The sequence below is a fragment of the Sarcophilus harrisii genome, chromosome 4 (assembly GCF_902635505.1).
Source record: "Sarcophilus harrisii chromosome 4, mSarHar1.11, whole genome shotgun sequence".
Classification (NCBI taxonomy): domain Eukaryota; kingdom Metazoa; phylum Chordata; class Mammalia; order Dasyuromorphia; family Dasyuridae; genus Sarcophilus; species Sarcophilus harrisii.
In genome coordinates this window covers 325,810,331-325,837,587 of record NC_045429.1, presented here as the reverse complement: position 1 = coordinate 325,837,587, position 27,257 = coordinate 325,810,331, and the positions used below count along the sequence as shown (strand labels likewise).

The 27,257-nt window shown below is 33.4% G+C and overlaps 1 protein-coding gene across 4 annotated transcripts in view; it reads right to left on the bottom strand.

The window, feature by feature from the left end:
- Positions 1–27,257, bottom strand: part of CDC27 (cell division cycle 27) — a 91,597-nt gene that overhangs the window by 50,502 nt on the left and 13,838 nt on the right. For all 4 annotated transcript variants that reach the window (XM_031965942.1, XM_031965943.1, XM_031965941.1 and 1 more), the window contains exons 2-4: positions 6,935–7,010; positions 3,178–3,325; positions 319–444 (exon numbers count right to left, since the gene is read on the bottom strand). In XM_031965942.1, coding sequence (XP_031821802.1) covers positions 319–444; positions 3,178–3,325; positions 6,935–7,010 — 350 coding nt within the window. The remainder of the gene's footprint in view (positions 1–318; positions 445–3,177; positions 3,326–6,934; positions 7,011–27,257) is intronic.

The following is a 27,257-nucleotide window of genomic DNA, read 5'->3' as shown; positions in this document are numbered from 1 at the left end:
TTTAATGATCTAGATTTTGGTATTCTCCAAGGTGAGGAAAAGGCATAATTTATACTTTGGAAATTATAGAAACCAATATCTGCATTACATTTATGGTCTCCAAATGCCCTGGGAACCAGATGACTATGGTAATAGCTGAGTGAATGCTATTTGATAAAAATAAATCAGTATAACTTTTTAGAGCTATAAGAAATCATGTCTTGCAAATAATTAATTTGATTGGTAAGGTACAGAAAAAGTAAGGTAAATTAAGGAGAACCATTATCTTTATTATAAATAATCAAAGATTTCTAACTGTTAAAAATAATTTTCACTTACCAATATACATGTCCCAATAATGAAAGTGTGAAGCAAGCTGAATCACCAAACTCTGTAACAATATCATCATGGCTTTTCTGCTTATTTAAAACTCCACCAGATAAGATCTGTTCCCCCTCAGCAAGCCTTAAAATGAAACACAAATTTAGGCACAAAATCATAAATCACTATATATAGATATCTTCTGTTACCAATCTCTACTAGAGATAGAAACAGATAAAGCAAAAGTCTGTCACCACTCCCCCCCCCCCCCAAAACAAAACAAAACAAAAGCCCTCCAACAACCAATACCCATTTGATTCTATCATTAAATAGGTTAGGGTAATCTGAGATACACAGCTATTCTGGGCATTTAGGGGAGAAAAGGAAAGCATATAATTTTTAAAATAAATGCTCTCAGCATGACTCTTTCTTCCCCAAAGAGCCAAACCAAATATTAAAAATTACTTTTTTTAAGGAAAATAAAAAGGGAAAGTTAGCAAAACCAATAAATACACTTAAAATGTTTGAAAATATATGCAACATTTAACACCTATGAACCTCTAATCTTTGTAAAGGGGTGAATGTATCTTCTCATATTTCTTCTTCGGGGCCATACTTGTTCTTTGTTGTTTAACATTATTCACTTGTATTTTGTAGTGGATATTCATTGACATTATTGTAGCTACTGTGTAAAACTGTTTTCTTGGCTCTGTTTACTTCATGCTGAATTATTTCATATAAGGCTTTCCATGTATTTATGATTTCTTGTATATCCCAAGCATCACATTTTGTCTAGCCATTTTGTTTTCAGTTCTTTGCTACCACAAGTGCTGATATAAATATTTTTGTGCATATGGGAATTTTATGTAAGCAGGTATTTGTCAATTTTAGTATTCGTGGGTGGCATGTTCTTTAAAAAATTTCAGTTCTATATTTGAAACAAGAAGTCAAATTAATAATAGAATGGTAGATCCCTGGAGGAGGTAGAGATACTTGTCCCAACTTGTTACAGTTGGAATGGCAGAACCAGAATTTGAACGTAAGTTACCTGATTCTAAGGATAATACTCTGAATTTTGTAAGTCTGAGGATTTTTTTTCTAAAGAGTAAGAAAAAAGTGACCCAGTAAATTTTTACTTGGGAAAATAATTATAAAATGATATAATAATATATTAAAAGAATGATGAGATTCTTAGAGTTTGTCAAGTCTAATTCTTTTATTTATAAATGAAGAAACTTTGTCCAGATGGATGAAGTGACTTATCCAAAGTCATTATTTCCTATTAAGTTCTACCCAGCAATCTCTTAAAGTAGTAGTGGTGAATGAGAAAATAGGATTCTGACCCCAATATAGGTTTGTGTACAACAGGAAACTAGGGTATATAAGGATTATATTTTAAGTTTACTTTTAAAAATAGGTTTCCATCATGAAAAATATTTCTAACATCTATTCTTGACTAATCTACTTAATTTATCATAACTATAACCATATAAACCATATATAAGCATTTGAAACTATAACTATTCTAACATAGAGAATGACAATCCAATGTTATTTTATACAAGATTAATTTTTGGTGTATTTGAATTGATTTAAATATAAATTAAGAATGAATAACGTGGGACTTTTGCTGAAAGAATCAAAAAGCAAATAAATATATATAGATAGGCTTTTAGCATCTAATTTCTTGATCCTTTTTTAAAGTATTAAAATAACTCCTTTAGAAACTTTTAAGCAAAATATTACTACACTATAGGAAATGATAATATGAAGAATTCAGTAAATCATAAGACTAAAATGATTGATATATAGTGAAGTAAGCAGAATCAGAAAAAAAGAATAAATACAAAAATGGAAATGGAAGTTACCAAAAGGGAAAGTGCATAATGTATTATAATAATGATCAAGTTTGGCTCTGGAGAAAAGATGAAAAAATGTACCTCCTTTGCAGAGGTGAGGAACTATAGATACAGAACATTCTACAACCTATTATATTCAGCTAATATGTTAGCTAGTTTTTTTAAATTGGTTTTTCCCTTTTTTATTTTTTTTTAATCTTCATTACAAATTACAGAATGTATGAGAGGGAGTGAGAGGGATAAATGGAAATGAAGATAATGTAAAAACAAATAACAAATGAATTCTTGAAAAACTTTTCAGGAATTTCCTAGATCTTTTTAGCTTTCTTTTGTAAAAAAAAGTCATCAGTTTAATCTATGGACAAATAAATATTGAGCTCTTATCAGTATGTATTTCTTAGGAGGTCTGTTAATAAACCGTCACTGAATCTTCAAAAATAATTTAATAGAATTTATACTTTTAATTATCTCCAGACATAGAATATCACAATTTACTTGGATAAATTAGTTAAAAAACGTACAGGAGTATTAAGAATAACCAGACCACTTCCCTTGCTCGATAGGAATACCAAAAAAGGGGAAATTTGCAGGGAATTGTCTCCTAGTCACAGAGTATGGCTGGGAATATATATATATATATACACACACACACACATATATATACATATATTTATTTATTTGTATTAGCCCCAAAGAGTTACCCACCCTGGTTATGCTTATTTCCAGATTTATTTCCTTCAGTCCATATCTGAAAGCAAAGGTAATGTCACTTGTGGCATCTCATCTCAAGTCAGCAAGAATTTGTTAAATATAGGTTAAATTCCAACAATTATTGTGATGTTACCTTTGTATTACAATAAAAACACTTCAGTTTTTTTTTGATAATTATTCAAATACAATAAAGTTTTAATATAAAATAATTTGGACAGTAATACTGAATTTATAATAATAGGACCTAACAAATAACAGTATTCTGACTAAATATACAACATTAGTAAAGAAAGGTTAATTAACTTACTTGCTGAGGTCGACGCAACATTTTGCAAGTAGATATTTACACTGTGGTGTAGTACAACTGTGTCCCTTCAAGAGTCTATATGCTTTATATGCCTTTCCTGAGCGATAATAACAGGTTGCCAGTAAAAACAATGCTTCTTCTGAGTGTACTGAAGGGAAAAAAATTCATAAAATGATTATCATTTTGTCCTCAATAAAAATCAACTATAAGAAATAAGATTCCACAAGACCGTAACTAAGATAGAGATTACTCACTAGTAACTAAAAACAATGTAAAATCAAGCAATTATTTAATACAAAAACAGTTCAGAAATTTCAATGAGGATAAAACTTATTCACCTACAACTGAACAACAGAGTAATTATTTTTCAGAAGGACACAACAAAAACACAGATCTGGCTGCATCACACAATTCTATTCAAAAATCTTTAATGGCACAAAATCTAAAATCTTAAGAAAAAGAATGAAAAAAAATAGGAATGAAGGGGAAATGGTCTTTTTACAGGTTCCGAATCACATTATGAAGAAGTAATTATCAAAACTACTTAATAATAATTTAAAACAGAAAAATGGATCAGTGGAAAAAACAAATAAGTAACAAGAAACAATTGAACTCAGTAGTCCAGAGATATTTAAATCCAATACTATCTGAGAAAGTAATATCTATCCAATAGGAACTAATAAAAAAAAGGTGGAAAGCAATTTGACTACCACTGAAGTTTAGACTAGTATCTTGTACATATTAGCAATTTCCAGGCAAACATACTACTTAGCTATCAAAGGTGATATTATATTGGAGAAAAATAAGAAATGTCTTACAACTATGGGAAGAGGGAAATTCTTAATCAAATAAGAGAAAGAAATGATTATTTTTTTTTAAATGTCATTCTCCAATATGAAGAGTTCTAAAAAGAAGTCATTATCAATGACCATAATCAATGACTATATGAAAACAAGAATAAATATATCTCACTTCTTTTTGCTGTAGAAGTGGGAGATTAAGAACATATAAAGTAGCACAGATTTTCAGACAGTCAATCAACAAGAATTTATTAAGTATCTACTATGGGTTAGGTACATGATTTTGGTTAACGTTTTTGTCATAACGAAAAACTCTTGGTGATGAGAAGCTTTAGAACAGATAAAATAACGAGATTCATTTGGAAAGACAAAAGGTTAAACATCAAGAAAAAAAAAAGATGGAGGGCTTAATATTTAAACTGAAATTGTTTATTTTATCATTTATGATCATCTCTGTACCCTGTTTTGTTAAATTCTTTCCCACTAGCTATACTTGTGAAAGATAATTCTTATATTCTTATCTAACTTTTTAAATGATGTAACCTTTGGAACTTAGATTATATATCCATTTAGATATATATCCATATATCACTTATTTTGGTGAAAAATATTAGTGACTGTCTTAACTCATTGCTATTGTTTTAGTCAATCAGTAGTGTCTGACTTTATGATTTTGTGGACCAACTGTTCATGGGGCTTTCTGGGCAGAGTGATTTGCCATTTCCTTCTTCAGTAGATCCAGCGGATCCCAGAGTCACACTGCTGGGAAATAGCTGAGCCTGAATTTGAACTCAAATCTTTCTAACTCCAGGCCTAACTCCTATGCACTGACCCATCAGGTACTTCACTAACTATTGTTTCTGACAAATTGAGTCCCAGTTTTTTCAACAATTTTTATCAAATAGAAATAGAATTCTGGAAATGTTATTATGAAGCAGTAATTATTAAAAAATATTTATTTACATTTAAAAATAGGAAAGTGGCTTAGCCCAGACAAGCATGATCCAGAAGCAATCATACATAGTAGCCCACAAAATTACTAGGGAGAGGGCTTCCTATTTAATAAGACTAGTTGAAAAAACTGGAAAACATTTTAACAAAAAGTAGTTTTAAACCATCACTTATACCACAACAATGTATGAATGTCATATTATGAAATAAAGCTAGAAAGAGCAAGAATGCATGGAATGAGAAGAAAGTCCAGGAAAGAAACTCTCCTTCTTGGGAATAAAGTAGGAGAGAAAGAGGGGAGGAAACAAACTAGTAAAAATGCCATACTAGCCAAAAAAAGACCAAAAGGAGCAGTCAAATAGGAAGGGAACTGAGAGAGAAACATTTTTAAGTTTTCACTATGAGAGCGCACTGGAGATACAGAAGAAAAATAGAATACATATAAAATGAAGACAATTTAGTTTGGAGAAAATGGGGGACTAAAAATTAGGGGGAACCAGAAAAAGCTTTATGAAGGAGGAGGAATCTGGTCTGAATCTTTAGGAAACCAAGCATGCCCAACTGTGGAAGTGAGGAAGGAATGTGTTATATATAGGCCCAGAAGATAGCAGACACAAAGAAAAGGGTCACCTCTTCCTTAGGGACTGGACAAAAGGAGAATAAAAATATAAACGTTTTCAAGCACAGAATAGGGGTACAGGAGTGACCTCAAGCAAAATAATCTAGATTTTTTTTCCTTTGAAATATGAGTTAATGTCATCTGTTCCTAAAGAAAAGGGCAAGAAACAGTGAAGGAAGCTTGAGGAAAGAAAAGGAAATCTGAAAGAGCCATTGAGGCCAGGACAATAGAGCCTCAACTGTGAAAAAAAAAAAAATGCAGCAACAGGAAGACTTGGATTAACACGAATCTGGGATGGACATTAGTGGCATAGCTACAACACAGAAACAGGAAAATGAGCAAAAAGTTATTGGGGGTGATGCAGAGTCGCGAGTTAGGCTTGTTGTGTTCCCTCGTGCTCGACTCTGTGACCCTGAGGTTCACTTTTTCCAAGGAATTTTCTTGACAAGGATAATCGGAGCAGTTTGCCATTTCAGCTAGGAAGTCTCTGAGGCTGGATTTGAACTCAGAGTTCCTGGTGGGCCTGATGCTCTTTCCACTGAATCATCAAACTACCTCCTGGAATCCAGGGTAAAGTTGAGTTAATGATGACGTGTAGATACAGTGAAATGACAGGGGCTTTGTGCTGTGGTAGATATGGATGCTACCTAATAGGGAAGAATGATTTTTGTCTTAGTAGACAGTGATTGTGAATCATGAGGCTAAGGGTAGCAAGTGGTACAAGTTTGTTAGCTGTGGAAGAAAGAAAATAATCAGGTCAAAATGAGAATGATGGTGTCAGTGTTCATAGGTTATTACTCTATTCATTGGGAAGCTGGGAATATAGTTAGCAGGTAGAGGTGACAACGCTTTCTGGACTGTGTCCTGAATCAGTAGATATCTGCTGATTTTGTTTCCAGTGACTGGGTTCCCATTCAGCAATAGCTTCATTCCCAATAGAAGATAACTTGTTCAAGGAATGAGCTCCCACTGTCTTAATATTGGGATACTTAATATTGTATATTAATATATATTGTTGTATAATGCATATTAGTTAGTCCTGTAAGGTCCCTAATACTCAAGATCTTAGTTGGATGTAAATCATATGCCAAAGTAGTCAATTAAACTGAGGAGGAATTTTAATTCCCTTAGCATTTCTCTCAAAAACAATTCCTTACCATCACAAAATTTGACAGTGATAAGAGGCCATCTAATAAAATTCATATATACTTGTAGTTCATTCTTCTAAAACTAACTATAAAACAAAAAATAAAACCTTTGCCTACAAATTATTCTGTAAGATTTATGTCACAAACATTTCTTCTGTTTCCAACTAGTATAGACCAGATGATAGTCTGAAAATGCAAATAATACTAAAGAGCAAATGAAAAATGAATGGATCACATACCTTCAGCATACAGTCTTTCTGCAAGGAAAACTGCATCTCGGAAAGCATAGTGGTTTAGTGCTTGCCATATAGCAGCCTAGAGAAAGAGAGGAAAAAAAAAAAAAGGCCTATGAGATCCTTATGGTTCATACATATTTATGTCCACAGTGTCTACACTTTACAGAGTAAAGGTTAAAATGAAAATTTCAAATTAGTATCCATAATTCAAGCAATGTCAATACTTAGCTCTCTAGTAAATGATGCCTTGACTAAAACTGTTTTGGGAATTCAGGTCCTTTTAAAGTGATTGATTAATGTGGGGATAAGCTCAGCACCAGTGCTACCAGCAAGCATTTGTATTTCAACAAAACTTTCTCATTAAGGATTAAAAAATTATAAACAAGGCAACTCCTTAATTCTGGTTCCTCAAAATCACTTGTATGACTCAGTTGTCCATCAAATCTAACCTTATTAAAGACAAAAAAAAAAAAAAAAAAAAAAAAAAAAAAAAAAAAAAAAACTCAGTTCCATATTTTTCAAACCAATTCAGATCTTGAAGGAATCTGGAAAGAAGAAGCCTGCTAAACAAATAAGACCAGTGAGAAGGTTCCAATTTCATCTTTATTCTACCTTCTGACTGTGATGAAACTCATTAGGGTAATACTAAACAGAAGTCTCTAGCACATTCATTACTGCTTCCTCAATGCTATCATTGCCCAAAGGATTGAAGGAATGCTGAGAATAATAGCTATTTGTCTTTAGTTCTCTAGGGTTCTTTCCAAAAACCCATGAAGGCAGATCATAAAATATTTGAGCTAATGTGAGGAAATTTGACTAAAAATTATATATTGAGCAAATAATTTATAGGGATACATATTATTTACTCAATTCAGCTTGTCTCAACACAGGGACCAGATTTTTACATTTCCCTTTGTCATTTGGAAAGTTGACTGGTTTATTTTATATTACCTCATTTGACAATCTCTCATCTATTCCCATGGATTTTACTACCTTTTCTGTCCTACTCTCTGCTGAGCTCAAATCTCACTTCTCCAACTGTTTTTCAGACATCTTGAACAAAATGTACAGTGACATCTTAAAACAGAACTCATTATTTTCCCTCTAAACCATCCCTCCAATCTTTTCTACTAGTGTACAAAGAAACATGCATCCTCCCAGTTCCTCTGGCTACAACATAGAAGTAATACTGGAATCATCTCTATCTTTCATCCTCATATCCAAACTCTTGCCAAGGCCTGTTGATTTCACCTTTTCTATATCTCTTCAATATGCCTACTTCTCTCCTCTTATTCTGCCACCAATCTTGAACAAGCCCTCATCATCTCACATCTCAATTATTGCAACAAACTGATGATAGTCTTTCCCCACTCAGATTCATTTTCCATTCAGCTACAAAAGTGATATTCCTGAAGTGCAGATCTGATTATATGATTCCTCTACTCAATAAATTCCATTTTATCTTAAACTCTTTTTTGCCTCCAGAAGCAAATACAAAATGCTTTTTGGCATTCAATAACCTTCATAACCTAGCCTCTCTCCTACCTTTCTAATCTTCTTATGCCTTACGCCGCAACATATATTCTCCTAGCTAGTCCATGAACAAAACACTCCACTTCTCAGTTCCAGGCATTTCCCCCATCCCCAGAATGCTCTCCTTTCTGTGCTTCTACTACTGACCTTCCTGGCTTCCTTTAAGTTCCAACTAAAGTCTCTATAGGAAACTAAAGTTTCTATAGGAAGCTGTCCTAAGTCTTCTTAATTTTAGTGCTTTTCCTCTGCTAATTCTTTCCAATACATAGCTTGCTTTGTATATATTCATCCTGTATATGGCTTACTTTTTTGTATATTGTCTCTGCCACAAGACTGTAAGTTACCTGAGGGTTGGAACTCTCTTTTGCCTCTTCGTTATATACCCGGCACTTAGCATAGTGCCAGGCATATAGTAAGCTCTTAATATTTACTGACTGATTGAATTAGATGCTAGAAAACCTTTAAGAATAGGCCCAATAATTGACCATATCAGAAAACCTATCGAGCTAAGTTCAAAAGGCTCACCACTACATTGACAACAGAATAATAAACTTTTTAGATACATGAGTCTTGAAGATTATTTACTAAATTGATAAGTTATGAGGTTCAATGCTGACATAAACATAAAAAATTACTTTATTGTTGGGTTTAAATTGCCATATTTAATGTCTTTTCTCATTTCTCAATATTCCTGATCTTTTCTTGTGGCATGAGACTACTTTTCTCTCTTGGATTCTAAAACACTGCTTCTATTCTTTCTTCTATTGTAAACTGCTCTTTTTTTTTTTTTTTTAAACTTTCCTTCACTGCCTCAAAGTGGTTATCTCTCAAGGATTTGTCCTCAGTTATCTCTACACTTTTCTTCCTTGTTGAGCTCAACCAATTTCAAGGCTTATTATCTCTATTACATTTGAATGTGATTTTTTTTTCAATTAAAAACCAATTGGTTTTTGTGCCTTCCAGCTCATTCACTGGGGTGGGGGAGGAAACAAACCAACAAAACTCTCGTAACAAATATGTCTAGGATAGCAAAACAAATTCTCACATTAGCCATGTCCAAAAATGTCTTATTCTGCATCTTGAACCTATATCCTTTCAATCAGGGAGTGGATAGCATGAGTCTTCTCTGGGTTTAAATATAGCCTCAGACATTTACTAGCTAGGTAACCCAGTTAAGATCTGCCTGCCTCAGTTTTCTCAAAGAAACTATAAAAATGAGGATAAGAGCATCTGCCTCATAGGGTTGTGAGCGTCAAATGAGATATTTATAAAAAGTACTTGGCAACTCTGGGAGATGACTAAAAACCATTACATTGAATTCCCAATCCCTATATTTATGCCCACCTGCATTTCTGATTTCCTTCACAAGCTAATAGTACAATATTTCAGAGTCTGATTCTTTTTGTACAGCAAAATAACAGTTTGGTCATGTATACTTGTGTATCTAATTTATATTTTAATTTATTTAACATCTACTGCTCATCCTGCCATCTGGGGGAGCGGGTAGGGGGTAAGAGGTGAAAAATTGGAACAAGAGGTTTGGCAATTGTTAATGCTGTAAAATTACCCATACATATAATCTGTAAATAAAAGGCTATTAAATAAAAAAAAAAAAAAAAAAAAAAAAAAAGTACTTGGCGTACGTAGTCCCTGACATATAGCGGGCACTATGTAAATGTCTATTACTTTCCCTGCTTCTCCTGTATCATACTACAGGCTTTACTAATTGCTTCCTAGAAAACTCTAGTCAATCAAAAACCATGTACTAATCACCTATCACCCATTTGCCAGGAATCTGGGGTAGGCACTGGAGATACAAAGACAAAAATCTAATAGTTCCTGCCCTCAAAGCACTCACATTACAACAACTTGAGAAACGTGTTTGTTTGTATATGTAAACACACACACACACACACACACACACACACACACACAATTTTATATGAAATATATACAGGTAATATTGGAAAGGAAGGCACTAACAGATAGGAGGTACAAAACTTAGTTGAAGTTTTGAAAGTCTTTGAAAGAAAGAAAGGAATTTCACAAGAGGGAAAGAAAGATAACTTTTTAGATGGTAGATGATCAGTGTAAAAGCAAAGAGCTTGAAGATAAAGTATTGTGTGTCAGAAATACTAAGAAGGCCAGTTCAGTTTTTTTGGTAATGTATGCAAAACATTGGTTGAATGAAGCTAAGTTATGAAAAACTTTAAATGACAAACAAAAATGTTCACATTTTTGTTTCACATCTTCACATTCACATCTGCTCCTAGAAATAAAGATGAGTTTAGAAGAAGGAAGGATTGGGAGTAGAGAAAAGATGAGTTATGTTTTGGCCATGTCATATTTGAAATGCTCATTTAAGCTGTCCAAGGAGCAATTAGGAATGGAACAGCTTTATTTGTATATTGTATGCTGGTATATATTCATATTCCATTGAAACTGGCCTGAATCGGCCATCCTCAGCAACGAGATCAACCAAATCATTTCTAATGGAGCAGTAATGAACTGAACTAGCTATACCCAGAAAAAGAACTCTGGGAGATGACTAAAAACCATTACATTGAATTCCCAATCCCTATATTTATGCACACCTGCATTTTTGATTTCCTTCACAAGCTAATTGTACAATAATTCAGAGTCTGATTCTTTTTGTACAGCAAAATAATGTTTTGGTCATGTATACTTATTGTGTATCTAAGTTATATTTTAATATATTTAACATCTACTGGTCATCCTGCCATTTAGGGGAGGGGGTGGGGGGGTAAGAGGTGAAAAATTGGAACAAGAGATTTGGCAATTGTTAATGCTGTAAAATTACCCATGTATATATCCTGTAAATAAAAGGCTATTAAATAAAAAAAAAAAAAAAAAAAAGAAAAGAAACTGGCCTGAATCATCTCATTGTTTAAAAGAGCAACATCCATCAGAATTGATCATCATATAATTTTCTTGTTGTTACAACAATTTCCTGGCTCTGCTCATTTCACTTAGTAGAGTTCATGTAAGTCTCTCCAGGCTTCTCTAAAATCATTCTGCTGATCACTTTCTATAAAACAATAATATTTCATAACATTCATATACTATAACTTATTCAGACATTCTCCAACTGATGGGCATCCAATCAGTTTCCAGTTTCTTACCACTACAAAATTTTTTGTATATGTGGATCCTTCCCCCCCCCCCCCTTTTTTTTTTACAGTCTTTTTGGGATATAGATCCAGTAAAGATACTGCTCTTCCTACAGGCTTGAATTCTCAGCCATCTACGTCTCTTTTCTCTCCTTTACACCCCCATATCCAATTGATTATCACGAGTTATCACATCCTTTTGATTCTACCTTTCCAATGTCTTGCACTTATTCCTCTTCTCTGGTTTCATTATCAGCACTCTAATTCAGTCCCTGATCATATCTCCCTTGTACTATTACAAGAGCCTCCCAACTGGTATTCCAATCTCCAGTCCAATCTGTTCCATACACATTGTTTTGCAAGCCAAAATAATCTTTTTATATGCAGGTTTGATGTCACAGCTCTGCTCAAAAACTTTTTAGCAGATCCCAGCTACCTGTTGAATAAAACGTAATTCCTTAGCCCGACACTTTCTATAATCTAGTTCTAATAAACCTCTCTACTCTCTTTTCCCCTTAATATTCTCTTTTATATAGTCTACCTTCCAAGCCAATTTGATCATTTGCTGGCCTTGAATCTGTAAAGTTGCCTCCAGTGCCTAACCTATGTAACTTTTTTTTTTCACTTAATAGTATTTTATTTTTTTCCCATTACATGTAAAGATACTTTTCAACATTCACTTTTATAAGATTTTGATTTCCAAAATATTTTTTCTCTTTCCTTCCTTCTCCTCTTTAAGACAGCAGGCTATCTGATATAGGTTATATATGTACAATCATATTAATCATATTTCCACATTAGTCATATTGTGAAGGAAGAATCAGAACAAAAGGGTAAAATTACAAGAAAGAAAAAAAAGTAAAAATAATATGGTTCAATTTGCATTCAGACTCTATAGTTCTTTCTCTAGATGTGGATAGCATCTTCCCGCATGGATTTTTTGGAACTGTCTTAAATCATTGTATTACTGAGAAGAGTTAAGTCTATCAAAGTTGATCATCCCTTTGTGTACAATATTCTTTTGGTTCAGCTCACTTCCCTCAGCATCAGTTCATCTAAATCTTTCCAGGTTTTTCTGAAATCAGCCTGTTCATTATTTCTTATGGAACAATGACATTCCATTACATTCACATATTATAACTTATTCAACCATTCCCCAATTGATGGTTATCCCCTCATTTTCTAACTCCTTGCCACCACAAAAAGAGATGCTGTACATTTTTGTGCATGTGGGTCCTTTGCCCTTTTTTATGATCTCTTTAGGATACAGACTTAATAGTACCCCATGACTTTTTAAATCATGTCCCCCAGTTGGTTGAAATTCTTCCCTTTCTTCAAGGACTAGCTAGGAATTGTCCTCTTCCATTAAGTATTCCTATTGACTTCCCATGCCCTCATCACATACTTATTTGTGTATAAATTATATCTACAACACTAAATTACAAATTTCTTGAGGACAGAAACTATTGTTTTTCATTTTCATTTTTTTTAATACCATAGGCTTTAAACATTCTAAGTACCTAATAAAATTTATGCTGCACTGTATCCTAAAACTCAATAGTGACTTTTTTATATAGTAAGTATTTAATAAATGTTTGCCAAACTGAATAGAATCCATTTATTTTCCCTGAAAAATGGCATATTCCTTTAAGGCAGGGATTCGATCCGATTTATCTTTGTATTTTCTGCATTAGATTCCCTAGCATAATATATTAGGGGACTAATAAATGCACATTGAATCATTCTAATTTATAGGTTCTTTAAATAACCCCCACTGAATTCTGTTTCCCTCCTCCTCAGTATTTCTGGTTATTAAACTTACACCCAAACTTTAGTCAATCAAATCAACACTTCTGAAACTTCCTAAAAGGAAGTATTAAGACATAAAAAGCTTATCTTTTTGATGAAGAGAGGATTCTGGGGAGAGATTCATTTCTTTAAACAACAGTCTTAAATTCTACACTATAAAGAGAAATATAGTCTTACACTTTACTTTAGAAGGCAAATTTTCAAAACAATATTCAAGTGTTATCATTAGATATTTTTGCACCATTAAAGCCCAAAGCCCATTAAACCCAATGTCCATGCAAAATTATTAAACTTACTTCTCTCTGGGAATATGTGACTAGAGAATGGCAATAAAAGACAAAACTAGGCCTCCAACTACCTGTAGAGTAGGGAAAAGGGTTAGAGCGAAAAAGTATTTGCTTAAAATGGCTTTGTTGATCTCAGAATATGCTTATAGGTTTTCAAGATAAATTTTGCACATAAGCAGTTCCCATCTTCCAAACACTGGACTGGCAATATGAATATTAGTACAAACTCCCAGCTCTTACTCTCCTTCCTTGCTCCACACGTCTCCAACAATTGCTTTTTGTTCCCTTAAGTAGGAATGCTTAGAAATTGATCACCTAATACAGCAGAATAAACCTTCTTTTATGCAACTGGAGGATTTAAAAATTATTAAGACACTCAGAAATAACTGGCCAAATCTTCTGGCCATGAGGTTTCTATCCTTATCTCTTACCTTTGAGGTTAAGGAATAAGAACTATAGTGCCAGGGAACCAGGAAATAAGTTTTAGACTTTTAAGTTAGGCAGAACAAAACCCGCCAGTTAAAAATGGTGATTAAGCGAAGTTGAAATTGTATTATTCATAAAACATTAAGATTGGAAATGTGTATTTAGTCCAATCCCCTCATTTTACTAATTTCAAACTATGGGCCACAAAAGCTAAGTGCCTCACCTAAGGTCTTCCAAGTGCTTACTGTAGCAAGAGTGAAACTAGTATCCTTATTTTCTATTCTAGTTATTTTTCCACTTCACTAGTCTACCTTTCAGGTTACATATGCTAGAAAGGCTTTTATGATCTGCTCTAGGAATCACAGTTTACTTCACCTTGTTTTTCATGAGAAAAATGCATCCTGAGTTTCAACTAACAATTTATAATCCCTAGCTCATTAAGTACTGCTTATGATACAAAATTTCCAGTTATTAATGATAATGAAAGGGAACGTCAATATAGATGCTATAAAATAGCTATTCATTTCCTTGATACCACAGCATAAGTGTCCCTAAGTTAGAAATTTAATAGCAAGAATAAAAAAGCCAGAAGGGAAATTGGAAGACACTTGGCTTTTTGATACAGACCTTTATGAAACAATATATAGACAACTGGAAAATTATGTTCCTTTTTACATTAACGATAACCTATTTAAAAACATATCTATTCCCCTCCCCCCCAACCCCACGCGAGAGAAATGTTAGTATCCCAAATTATCAGAATTTAGAGAAACTTAATTTTTTGGATTTATCAAAGTTGGATATTTGGGTATATCAGACTTAGTGAACAATGGTAAACTGAGAATTAGCAGAAAAGAACCCAAAAGGAATTATTTCACAACAGGTGGTTTAAGGATCGATTCTTTTTGTCTCTTAAATAAAAACAGACTGGCCAGAAGTGAGCATAAGGCTACTTATGTAGATAATATACAACAGAACTGCCACATACCCCTTATCTACACCAGACTATTAAAAAGTAAGCTCCTTGCTGGGCAAGGCCAGCTTTTATTCCTATTTGGAGACTGTTGAATGAAGCTGGAGAAAATCAAGACATTATTTTGACTGGGTCCACTACAAAGTTATATCATAATCTCAATTGGAACTACACTGCAGCAAGGTCTTTACACTAACTGATTTGCAATCCTATTTATCCCACAGAAACTTTTCATCCCTCTTTAAACCCTCCCATGGCTCTCTCTTCCCCTTTAGCTGAGATCCTTGCCTCATATTTCACATCTAAGTTTCCTCTTATTCTCTCATTTTGTATCACCCAGATGCCTTCTATCATTCTCTCTCTACTTTACCCTACTACTCTTCAAATCCAGTTTCACAATGAAGAAGTGACCCTTCTCCTTGACCAGGCTAATCATGCTATTTTCATAAGCAATTTCATCTCTCTTTTCCAGCAGATCACCCCCCCCTCTATCATTTCCACCCTCGTTTATCTTCAGTTTTTCTGATGATCAGATTTACTTATCCAATCCTAATATATCTCAATCTCTACACTTGCATTTTCAACTGCCATTTACATAATTCAACTGGATGTTGAAGTTGTAAAATGCAGTCCAGTTAGTTTGATTAGGATATTTATTTTTTTACTATTCTAACTTGACAAACACCAATAAATATAAATATTTCCATATATGAAGAACAGAAAAGAGAATTGAAGATGAAACTGTGACTCTCCATTAAGTACAATGTATTTTTTTCAAGTATATACAATAAATTCCGAATCGAATCCTATTTGTCAGTGTTTTCCTCTGAATCTCCTTCTGTTCTCTCCCACAAATACAAAAACCCAAATTAATCCTGTTATCATTCTTTTCTTCTTCTTTATGCACCATTATCACTATGGCTTTTCATCCAGACATTTAGCCATATACCCAGGTCATCTCATCTATGTGAGCTCATCTATTCCTTACCACCCCTAGCCTGGCACCCTTCATGACAGACCAGTGACATTAATTTCTAGGCCTTTCTGAATCCATGCCCCAATCCTTGAGGAAATTAATCCACTTATTTTTAGTCCTCATTCACAAGTGAATATACAGTGAATACACAATCTAGACCAATTAGTCCACTATAGCCAGTACTGGTTGCCTCTAGGCACCCAAGCATGGGCTTCAGTTTCACATCTCATTCAGTTATCAGATATTACCATCTGCTAGTTGATGATACCAGTATACCTCCTTTCCTGCCTCACTTCCTTCAACCTCCACAGAGCAAAACTTCCTTTTCTGGTAACTTCTTCCTATTGAGTTGAAGGCAAGGACTATCTTTTTTAATCTTTGTATTCCCAGTGCTTAGCAGTGCCTAGGGGACATACTAAAATATACTTAGTTCAGTGGTTAGGAAAAAGGAAGACAGTTCAAGATTGTTTTCTAGAATGGCTATATCAATCCACAGTTCTTTCAACAATGCAACAGTGTACCCTTCCATCTCCCCTCCAATAATAATCATTTCCCTTTTTATTGGATTACCTCTGCCAGTTTATTAAGCATAAGTTGCTATAAGTTGTTTTAATTTGTATTTCTTTCATTAGCAACATATACTTATTTATAACTTACATTTCTTCTCTTGAGAACTGTCTTTTTCATCTTCTTTGACAACCTATCTATTGGAAAATGACTTGTTTTTATATATTTGAATAAGTTCCCTATATATCTTGTATATCAGGCAAAATTGCTGCAGTTAATTGTTTCCTTCTTAAAAACTACTAGATATCCATATTTTCAGATGGCAGTGTATTGAATGCATCAAACCCCAAGATACTGGAGAACCTACCTCCTGGAAGAGGTCTGTGACCACTGCAAAGAGTCTGGCTTATTTATGCAGACAAGAAAGATCAAGCGGATAAAGAAATTTCTATTGCCCAGATCTCAACATAAATTTGAATGGCAATGCTATAAAATTTGTCCAATAGTATGTCTGTCTTTCTGGAACATATAGCATAAGTGAATAAAGAGTTAAGTATTGAGTTGAAAGGAGAAAGAGAGTAGGCTGGATTGCTTTTGGGAAACTGCTGAGCTCTTTTAACTGATATTAATATTAATACAATATTAATATTTGTCCAGTGTTGCTATAAGGCACCAAAATCTTGAAGACTACTATTTCAGAAAAAAGATAAAATAAAGATAAATATCAAACAGAGGGAGATGAAAAGAATGTAGGTATGAGCAGCAATGAAGAAAGAGTATAAAATAATTTAAATAAAGTATATAATTAAGGATTAAGCTAATTATATAGCACAGATAACAGGTGGATGATCAGAGTGCTTCATTTGTACCCTGAAGATGTCAGGAGAAATGAGAACTTTCAGCATGTTGGCTTGCCCTCCTGTGGCAAAGTTTTAGAAGAACATTCATGAGAGATGCACAGGATGGATGGCATGAATTAGTTGCAATCTGTATTACTGGAGGAATGGGAGTTGATGAGCTCAAAGATCCATTTGGTCATTTGAGTACTGGAATTTTATTTCTGCAAACTTTAATTTATGCATTTAGGAATATCCAATTTATCTTTATGCTTATCTCTACTGCTTATATCATCAAGAACTCCCTTATCCATAATTGTTATGGGCTAGAACTATGAACTTGAAACAAAGGATTCTTACAAGATACTAAATCCGTGGAATTGATGGAGACAATAGTTACCTAATTTAACATGGTTCAGTAGAATTGATTTAATCCTACAAGGAGATGTTATGGACCAGAACTTGAAACAAGGTACTAAGTGGAACTGAGGATGGTTAAATCTAGTTTAGCATTGATTTAATCTTACAACAAATAATGCTTTCCTAGTGACATAATGATTGGTTTGTACTCAGTGTGGAACTTATAAGGTAGAAGCCTCAGCCAGGGAGATTCAGAGAGACAAGCGGACAGAAGGCTGGAGGCTGAAGGCTGGAGCACAAGTCCTTGGACTCAGACAGATTCATTCCATCTCACACCACTTTGGTGGCAAAGCTCTCTTCTTTCGCCTCTCCACTGAAACCAAGACTCCCGAAGGCCTCCAGAAAACTAGCCTCGTCCCAAGTGAAGGAGATAGGATTTTGAAAGAGACAATAAAGGATTTAGACTTTAACACCTGGCTGCACTTGTGGTGATTACTGAACTGAACTGAAAGCTGATCCCAGAGACCCCAAGAAAACCTCAACAGAGAACATTACACATAATTGTGAAAAAATTTTTCTCTATCCCTATTCTCTAATTTGTGTTGCTTTAAAAATCCAGTTATGTATCTACTTGGAACTTATTATAGTACATGGTATAAATTGCTAGTCTAAAGTTATCTGTCAGATTGCTTTCTTATTTTCCTAGTTTTTGTGGAACAAATAGTGAATCCTTAACCCACTAGCTGAGGTTTTTGAGTTTATTTAACAATATATTATTTAATTACTATGTTGATTTGTTTCTGGGCCTGGTAAATAATCTTACCAATTAACTTTTCTATTTTCTTAACTAATAACAAATTGATTTTGATGATTACTGCTTTATAATCTTTGTAATAGAGTTTGAGGTGTGACATTTCTAAACTCCCATGTCTACCGTCTATTTTATGACTTACTTTGAAACACTTTCCTCTAATAATTTGATTGGTATGGCACTGAATACATTGGCTAGTCATTTTTATTTTGTTGTTGATAATATCTAGAAAAGCTGAAAATTTGTGAATTTATTTTTACATCATGCCATTTTGAAGTCACAGACTTAATTTTTAGTTGAATCTTTATAGTTCAACAGAACAAACCATCATGTTATCTCTAAAAAGGAATAACTTTCCTTTTTGCCTATGCTTATTCCCCAAATTAACTTTTCATTTTACTACTGGGGCTAACATTTATAGAAGCATATCAAATAGTAATGATAAGTAAACATTCTTGCTTTATTCCTAATTTATTCCTCTCTCAAATTTTTTCCATTATAAACTATGTTGGCTCTTGGTTTCAGAAAGCTACTATTTAAAAAGGAAAGGATCACTTATTCCTATTTTTAAAATGCTTTGTAGAGCAACAGATGTTAGACTGTCAGAAGCTTTTTCTGCATCTACTGAAATAATCATGTGAATTATATTTTCTGTAATTAATACCATCTATTGTGGTTAAAGTTTTCCTTATAACAAATAACCCTCCATTTTTGGATGGAAATCCAGTCTGATCATAGTATATAATCTTTTAAATATACTGTTGTGATAACTTTGTTCATATTTTATTCATTATTTTAAAATTGACATTAATTAGTAATTATATTCCATATTTGTTTCTGTTTTATCTCTCCAAAGTTAGATATCAAGACAATATTTGTATCATTAAAAAAAAGTTTGATAGACTCTTATTTTTTATTTGTTGCACAACAATTTATATAACATTAGAACCAAATGTTTTGAATGTTTGTTACAATTCTCTTGTAAATCTATCTGGTCTTGGGATTGTTTTCCCTCCCCCTTTGTTAGTTCATTTATAGCTTGTTCACTTTGTTTAATCTGAGACTGGGTTTTCTAAATTCTGTGTTTATTATACTACTAAAATTGTTATTTTATATTTTTGTAGATGTTCAGCCATTTTATTTGTTGACAAATTTATTGACATGTAATTGGGCAAAAGAATTTCTAATAATTTCCTTTTATTTTTTATACTGGTAATCTGTTTTCTTTTTTTAAAAAAAATCAGATAAACCATTTACCTATTTTATTATGTTTTTAAGAAATAATTCCTAGTTTTAGGAATTTAAGAAACTTCAAATGTTTTGTGCCTTCAATTTTAATTCCTTTATAATTTCCTAAATTTCTATTTTTATATTTATGTATATTTTAACATTTTTAGTCCTTCTATGTTTTTAGTTGCATTTTCAATTCCTTGATCTGTTCTTTTTTATTGATGGAATTGTTTAGAGAAATAAATTTTCCTCAAAGGATTGCTTTAGTTGCATCCCAAAAATTTTAGTATGTTGTCTAATTATTATCATTTTATTTGATATTATTTATTTTTATTTTTTTTTATCCACCCTTTCTTTAGGCCTGAATCCTTTACAGATAGAAAGTTTTCAGAAGAAATCAAAGCTATCAAAAATCATATAAAAATACTCTAAATCATTAATAGAGAAATAAAATTAAATCAATTTTAAGGTACTACCTCACACCTATCAAGATTGGACAGAAAAGAGGAATAGTAAGTGATATGGAAAAATAAAATACACTATTGCATTGCTAGTGCATTTCTGAACTGATCCAACCATTCTGGAGAACAATTTGGAAGCTCGGTCAAATCTAGGCAAGAGATAATGAGGTGTCTAGACTACAGTTATGGGTATATGAGAGAAGGGAAAATTTAGGAGAGATGTTTGTAAAGGGAGAAAGGACAAGTTGTGGCAACAAACTGGATATGTAGGATGACTGAGGAGCTGAGGATGACATCAAGCCTGTATGAATAAGATCATTGGATAGATAGGAAGTTCTGAAAGAGGTAGGGAAAGGGGAAAGTGGGAATAATTAGTTTTTTTTTTTTCAGATATAGTAAGTCTGAAATGCATATAGGACATCCATTTCGAGATGTTCCAAAGGCAATTGGAGATGCATGACTATAGTTCAGTAGAATGACTATTTATATCTAGATATAAAGGGCTGAGGATCATCAGTAAAGAGATGATAATTAAATTCTTGCGATATCATCAAGTGAAGCAGTCTAGGATGAAAAGAGAAAGGGGCCTATGAGAAAACTCAAGGGACAAATAGACAAAGAGGTATTTGGACAGAAGAATCAGAAAAATGTAGTGGGTCTAAATATAACATTTCTTCCAATTCAGACAAGAGAGGTTTGTGTGATACCTATTCCTCTTACCCCTTTGTCCATTTTTATATATTCTTTTCCTCATAAACCCCAGTCAAGAGAAATAGTATTTTGTCCCTTATTTTCTTATGGGGATATTGTCAAAGGTATTCTGTGTAAGTACCTGATTCCCGTTAAAACCATTATATTTTGCCTTGAGGAACAGCATATTGAAAGTTTTTCTCTAATTTACAGTGATAGTAATTAAGGAGTCACTTTTACTTGTAGCTATCACTGTAAAGCACTTATATTGGGCTTAAAAACATAACAGGCACTGAGCTAAGCACAAAAGATTGAAAGAAAGGCAGAAAGTTCCTACCTTTAAAGACCATGCCACCTAATGCGAGACAACATGTAAATAATAAGTATAATCCATAGCTGAGATGAGAAAATACTACTTGAACTTCATCTTTCTGGTTGCTTGCAGTACTTTTTCTCTGATCTAAAAGGTCTATGCTATGCTATTCCTGGATCTCCTGTCCTCTCTGCCACAAGATACTTTGCTTCTTCAGCTAGGTTGGCTTGCTTTTTCTGTGCACAGCAGTTACTTTTCCAGGATATTCTTAAATCAACTTTCTCATTATTTCTTATAGAACAATATTCCATTCCATTCATATACCATAACTTATTCAGTCATTTCCCAACTGTTGGGCATCCACTTAATTTCTAATTCCTTGCCACCACAAAAAGAGCTGCTACAAACATTTTTTGCACATGGGTTCCTTTTTCCTCTTTTATGATCTTTTGGGGATACAGATCACAGTAGTGATACCACTGAATCAAGGGATATGCACCGTTTGATAGGTTGTTGGGCATGGTTCCAAATTGCTCTCTACCATGATTGGACCATTTCACAACTCTACCAATAATGCACTACCTTCCCCCTCCAACAGTTAGCATTATTTTTTTCCTGTCATCTTAGCCAATTTGATAGGTGTGAGGTGGTACCTCAGAGTTGTCTTAATTTGCATTTCTTTAATGAATAGTGAGTTAGAGCATTTTTCATATAATTATAGATGGTTTTATAATTTCTTCATCTGAAAATTGTCTATATTTTTTGACCATTTATCAATTGGGGAATGACTTATATTCTTATTTGTTTTGTAGCAAGCACCCTTTATGAATGAATCATGAATGCATTTTGACCTTATCTTGATATAGGGTGATGAGATATTGGTTTATGCTGTACAATTTTTTTAAATTATAGCTTTTTATTTATAAGATATATGTATGGGTAACTTTTCAGCATTGACCCTTGCAAAACTTCTGTTCCAACTTTTCCCTTCCTTCCCCCCGTTCGCTCCCCTAGTATATGTTAAACACAACATATGTATACATATCCACAGTTATTTTGCTGCACAAGAAAATCGGACTGAGAAATAAGGTAAAAATAACCTGAGAAGGAAATAAATTCTGCCATACTATTTACCATTTTCCCCAGCAATTTTTGTCAAATAGCGAATTCTTATCCCAGAAGTTGGAGTCTTCATCAAATAATAGATTGCTACAGTCATTGACTATTGAGTCTTGTATACTATTTCACTGATCCACTACTCTATTTCTTAGCCAATACCAAGTGGTTTTGATGATTGCTGCTTTGTAATATATTTAGATCATTTCTGACATAAAAGTGGGTTTATGAGGCTCCTTTGTGACTTCACACAGCCATTTTAATAAAAAAGCTCTCGACAGAATTTGGAGCCTTCAGTATCCTGGATAAAATACTAATAGCTACGCCACTGCCTTTAAGAGTATGTCTGGAAATTATATTTCCTTTCAATTTCACTTTTTATCAAAGCAAATATGTTATGAAAGACAATACTTAATTTTATTGGTTGTGTTTAAACAAAATATAATTCAAATAATAATATATAATTTCTGGCTCCTTTAATAGCAAGGAATCTACTACTATTACTACAACAAATAAATTAATTTACATTTATACAACACTTTATGGTCTACCCATTTCATGTATCATTCAATTATTATTTATTCACTATATATTACATAGAGACTTAGAATTAGGTAACACAGGAGAGGTAAATATAAAGAAGAGTATAATTATACTCAATTTCTAACTCCAAGACTTTCAACGGCTCTTCACTCCCTGTGCAGTAACACCCCAACTTCAGAGTCTCTTAATATATAAACATCTATCTTAAGTTCTATGTCCTAGAGTATGTCTCAACTTTGTTTTTCTCACCTTACCCTTCCACCACTATAATACAGATACCTGCCATTCCTTGTGCTGTGCTGCTTAAACCTTTTCTGCTCATGACTCCTTTTTGCCCAAGAAAATTTTACCCGACTCCATCTTGAATCTGAGCCAAGGCATTTCTAGCATCATTTGTGCACGCACAGTGCAAAGTGCACATGTGTGTTCAGAACCAAGGCCATAGTGAAAGTGTGAGTGCAACATGAGCAAGTACTGCCAGAAACACCTTAGATTCATTACGGGTTTGAATTTGAATTAGTTTTTGGACTTTTGTGTTCAGAAACCATTTACTGGTGCCAAATTCTTCACAAACCTGACATTCAATTATGTGACTCCATATGGGATCACAATGCAGTTTTAGAAGCTTTGCACATACATACCCTGTTCTTTCCTATTTCCATAATTTTACTCTTGCCATACTGCTGGATAAGAATTATTTCTCCCTCCCATCTTCACCAGTGGAAATAGTTCCCACCCACCATAGAAGATATAGGATTTGAGCACTGGACCTTGACGTCATGCCCAAATTAATTCATCAAAAGTTAATCTGCTATTTTAATTCCCTCAATTATACACTCCTTGGAAACAGAAATGATTTCTTATCCATTCTCGTCTTATCCGTAGTACCTACTGTAGTATCTTGTCCAAGTAAGATGCTCACACAATATCAATTTATTTTTTAAAAAATTAAGCACTTTCTGTTTACAAAGCACTATGCTAAGAGTTGAAGGAGAAAAAAGTTATGAATAAAACAAGACACCAGCTTTCACGGTATTCATGGCCTAGAAAATGGAAACAGAGATTCCATATGAATCTAACAGAAGATTATATAAGTACAAGCCTCCAAGTGAGACTTTTGGGTAGCACCCAATGACATTCACAGGCATTTCTTAGTCTCACTAGTAGAATTCTTAAATAAAGATAAAAAGTTATTATTTATATCAGAAAAAAGATTTAGTTACAAAAGCTATAGTGAAACAAGTTTTCAATTCACTTCAATATTAACGAATGTAACTATGAAACTATGAAACAAGTCAAATTAAGTATCAGTTAAACAAGTTAAAATACACTATTGTAAATTAACAAACTGCTACAGTAGGGATATCCAGATGTGAGCAACTTTTAACTTTTTGATATAATATTTGTATTATGTACAGTAGGATATGACATAATAACAATAAAAGCTATTCTTCAACACTAGATAAAAATTTTCTCAACTGTGTTAAATTTAGATTATATATAGCAATCATTTTACCCATGTTGCTATTCCTTACCCCACCTCCATCCTAAACTGTCTAAAAGTTTTCCTTCTGAATACCTCTAGTACTGATATTTGAGAGCAAATAACTCAGTACTTATTAAAAAACACAGAATCTTAGAACTGTAGTTCATTTCAACACGGAAAATGTGTATCCAGTATCAGTATTCATCACTAAGAAGAAAATGAAAATGAAAAAAGGATCCCTGCCCCCAAACAGATCTAAGAATTCATCAAGTATGATCTTCCCTATTTTACAGATAAAAAATCTAAGGCTAAAAAGAGTAAAGAGAACCATAAAAATCAACCAATTAGTATTTATTGTTTATTCTGTACCACGTTGGGGACAAAAGTACAAAGAACAAAATACCCTTACTCACAAGGAACACATATTATAATGGAGGAGAAAAGTACATATAAAACTATATAAAGCATAAATATAAAATGAATACAAACATATATAAAATATTAAATACAATCAAGGAAGTTGGGGGTTGGGGGTTCAGGAAAGGCTTCATAGAAATTTGGACTGTCTTAAAAGGAGAGTGGTCCTTCATAAGTTAGAAATAAAAAAAGAGTACATTCCAGCTTATGGGACAACCAGTGCAAAGGCTTACGGGATGGAGTTACATATAAGGAACAGAGAAAATGCCACTGTGGTTGAATTGTTGGTAACTATTTTTTATTAGCAAATCTGCTTGTTTCAACTCCATCAACCCCTTAGTATCCTTTCCACCAAACCTCTTCAGCTCCTTTTGTATATTCACCTTCCCCAAATATATTGTAAGATCCTTGGGAGTAAGGATCTTTTTCTTATCTTTATGCCTAGCACAACATAGTGCCTGGCACATCATAGATGCTTAATAAATAAACTGAAATGCAAATTGTAGAAGGGAAAGTAATGACCAATGAGGGTGGAAAACTAAATTGGGACCAAATTTTATATGGTTTTAAAACTTATTTTATCCTAGAGATACTAGGAAGTCACTGGAGTTGGATGAGTAGAAATCATGTGGTCAGATTTGTGTTTTAAAAAAAATTAACTTGGTGGCAGTTTATAGGAAGGACTAGAAGTGGGCATGGATTTCAGTGAGAGAAATTAATCAGGAAGCTGTGATAATAGTCCAGGTGAGAGATGATAAGGGCCTGAACTAAAGTGGTAACTGTGTTAAATAAAGAAACGGGTTAAGATGCAAGAGATGTTGTGAAGGCAGAAATGGCAAGAATTTGCGATTGACTAAATGTATGTGATGAAGGAAAGTAAGGAGTCAAATATAACACCAAGATTAAGGATCTTGGAGACTGGAAGGATGGTGATGTCTTCAACAGAAATAGAAAGGTTTGGAAAGGGAGATTCAGTTGGGGAAGAAATTAGTTTTGAACAGTTAGTTTTGAACCATCCATTCTGACATGTCCAATAATAATGATAATGTGGGGTTGAAGCTTAGGAATGGATATATAGACTGGAAATCATTTTATGGAAGATGGGAACTAATGAGATTGCCAAAAGAGATAATGTAAAGGAAAAAAATATAGAAAAAGGTCTAGAACTTTGATGAATAGTCATAATTAGTGGCTCATTAGTTCTTGTTGTTCAGTCAAGTCCAATTCTTCATGATCCCATTTGGAGTTTGGATGATTAGCAAAAGAGAAGGAATGATTCAACAGGGAGGAGATAAACTAGATAAAAGTTGTGTCACAAAATCCCAGTAATTATTCTACTTTCTCTACCAAAGAATTCAGTACCTATAATACAGTCTTCTTCAAACCACATTACAACCTTGTATTAGAGGACTTAAATGTACATGTTTAATGTTTCCTCAAGCATCTTGGCTTCCTATTTCAATCTCCTCTTTGTACATGATCTATTCCTTTATTCCACCAGTCACACAAAAGAATGGTCACACTTTTGATCTCCTAAATTATCTATTTCCATCATTAAGAATTCTGAAGTACTTTAACCGCAATTTCCTGTCATTCCATCTCTCCCTATACCTTACTTTTACTAGATCTATTCTTTGTCCTCATTATGACATTCAATTCTCCTACTCTCCCAAAACAATATGATTTTTTGGTCTTCTCTTTGCTTTTTCTCTTCTCTTTTCCATTCCTCCCTTTTCTTGATCTTATTTTTTTCCTCAATAGTATTCTATTTTTCCGAATACATGTAAAGATACTTTTCAACATTTATTTCTGTAAAATTTTATATTCCAATTTTTTTCTCCCTCACTTCTCCCCTCCCCAAGATAATAAGCAATCTGATATAGGCTATATATGCACTATACTTTTAAATATATTTCCATATTTGTCATGTCATGCAAGAAAAATCAGACCAAAGGGGGGGGGGGGGAGGAGGAAACACAAAAAAGGTCAAATATTACGCTTCGATTCACGTTTAGTCTCTATAGTACTCTCTGGATACAGATGGCATTTTTCATCCAAAGTCTATTTGAATTGTCTTAGATCACTATATTGCTGAGAAGAATCAAGTCTATCATAGTTGATCATTACATAATCTTGCTGTTAACTGTGTATAGTGTTCCTGGTTCTACTTCCTTCAACATCAGTTCATATAAGTCTTTCCAGGCTTTTCTGCAATCAGCCTACTCATCACTTTTTACAGAACAATACTATTCCATTCCATTCATATGCCATAACTTATTTAGCCATTCCTCAAATGATAGAAATCCACTGTTTCCAATTCCTTGACAATCCTTGTCAAAAAGAGCTACTATAAACATTTTTGAACATTGGGTTCTTGTCCATCTTCTATGATCTCTTTAGAACACAGATTGCTTAATCAAA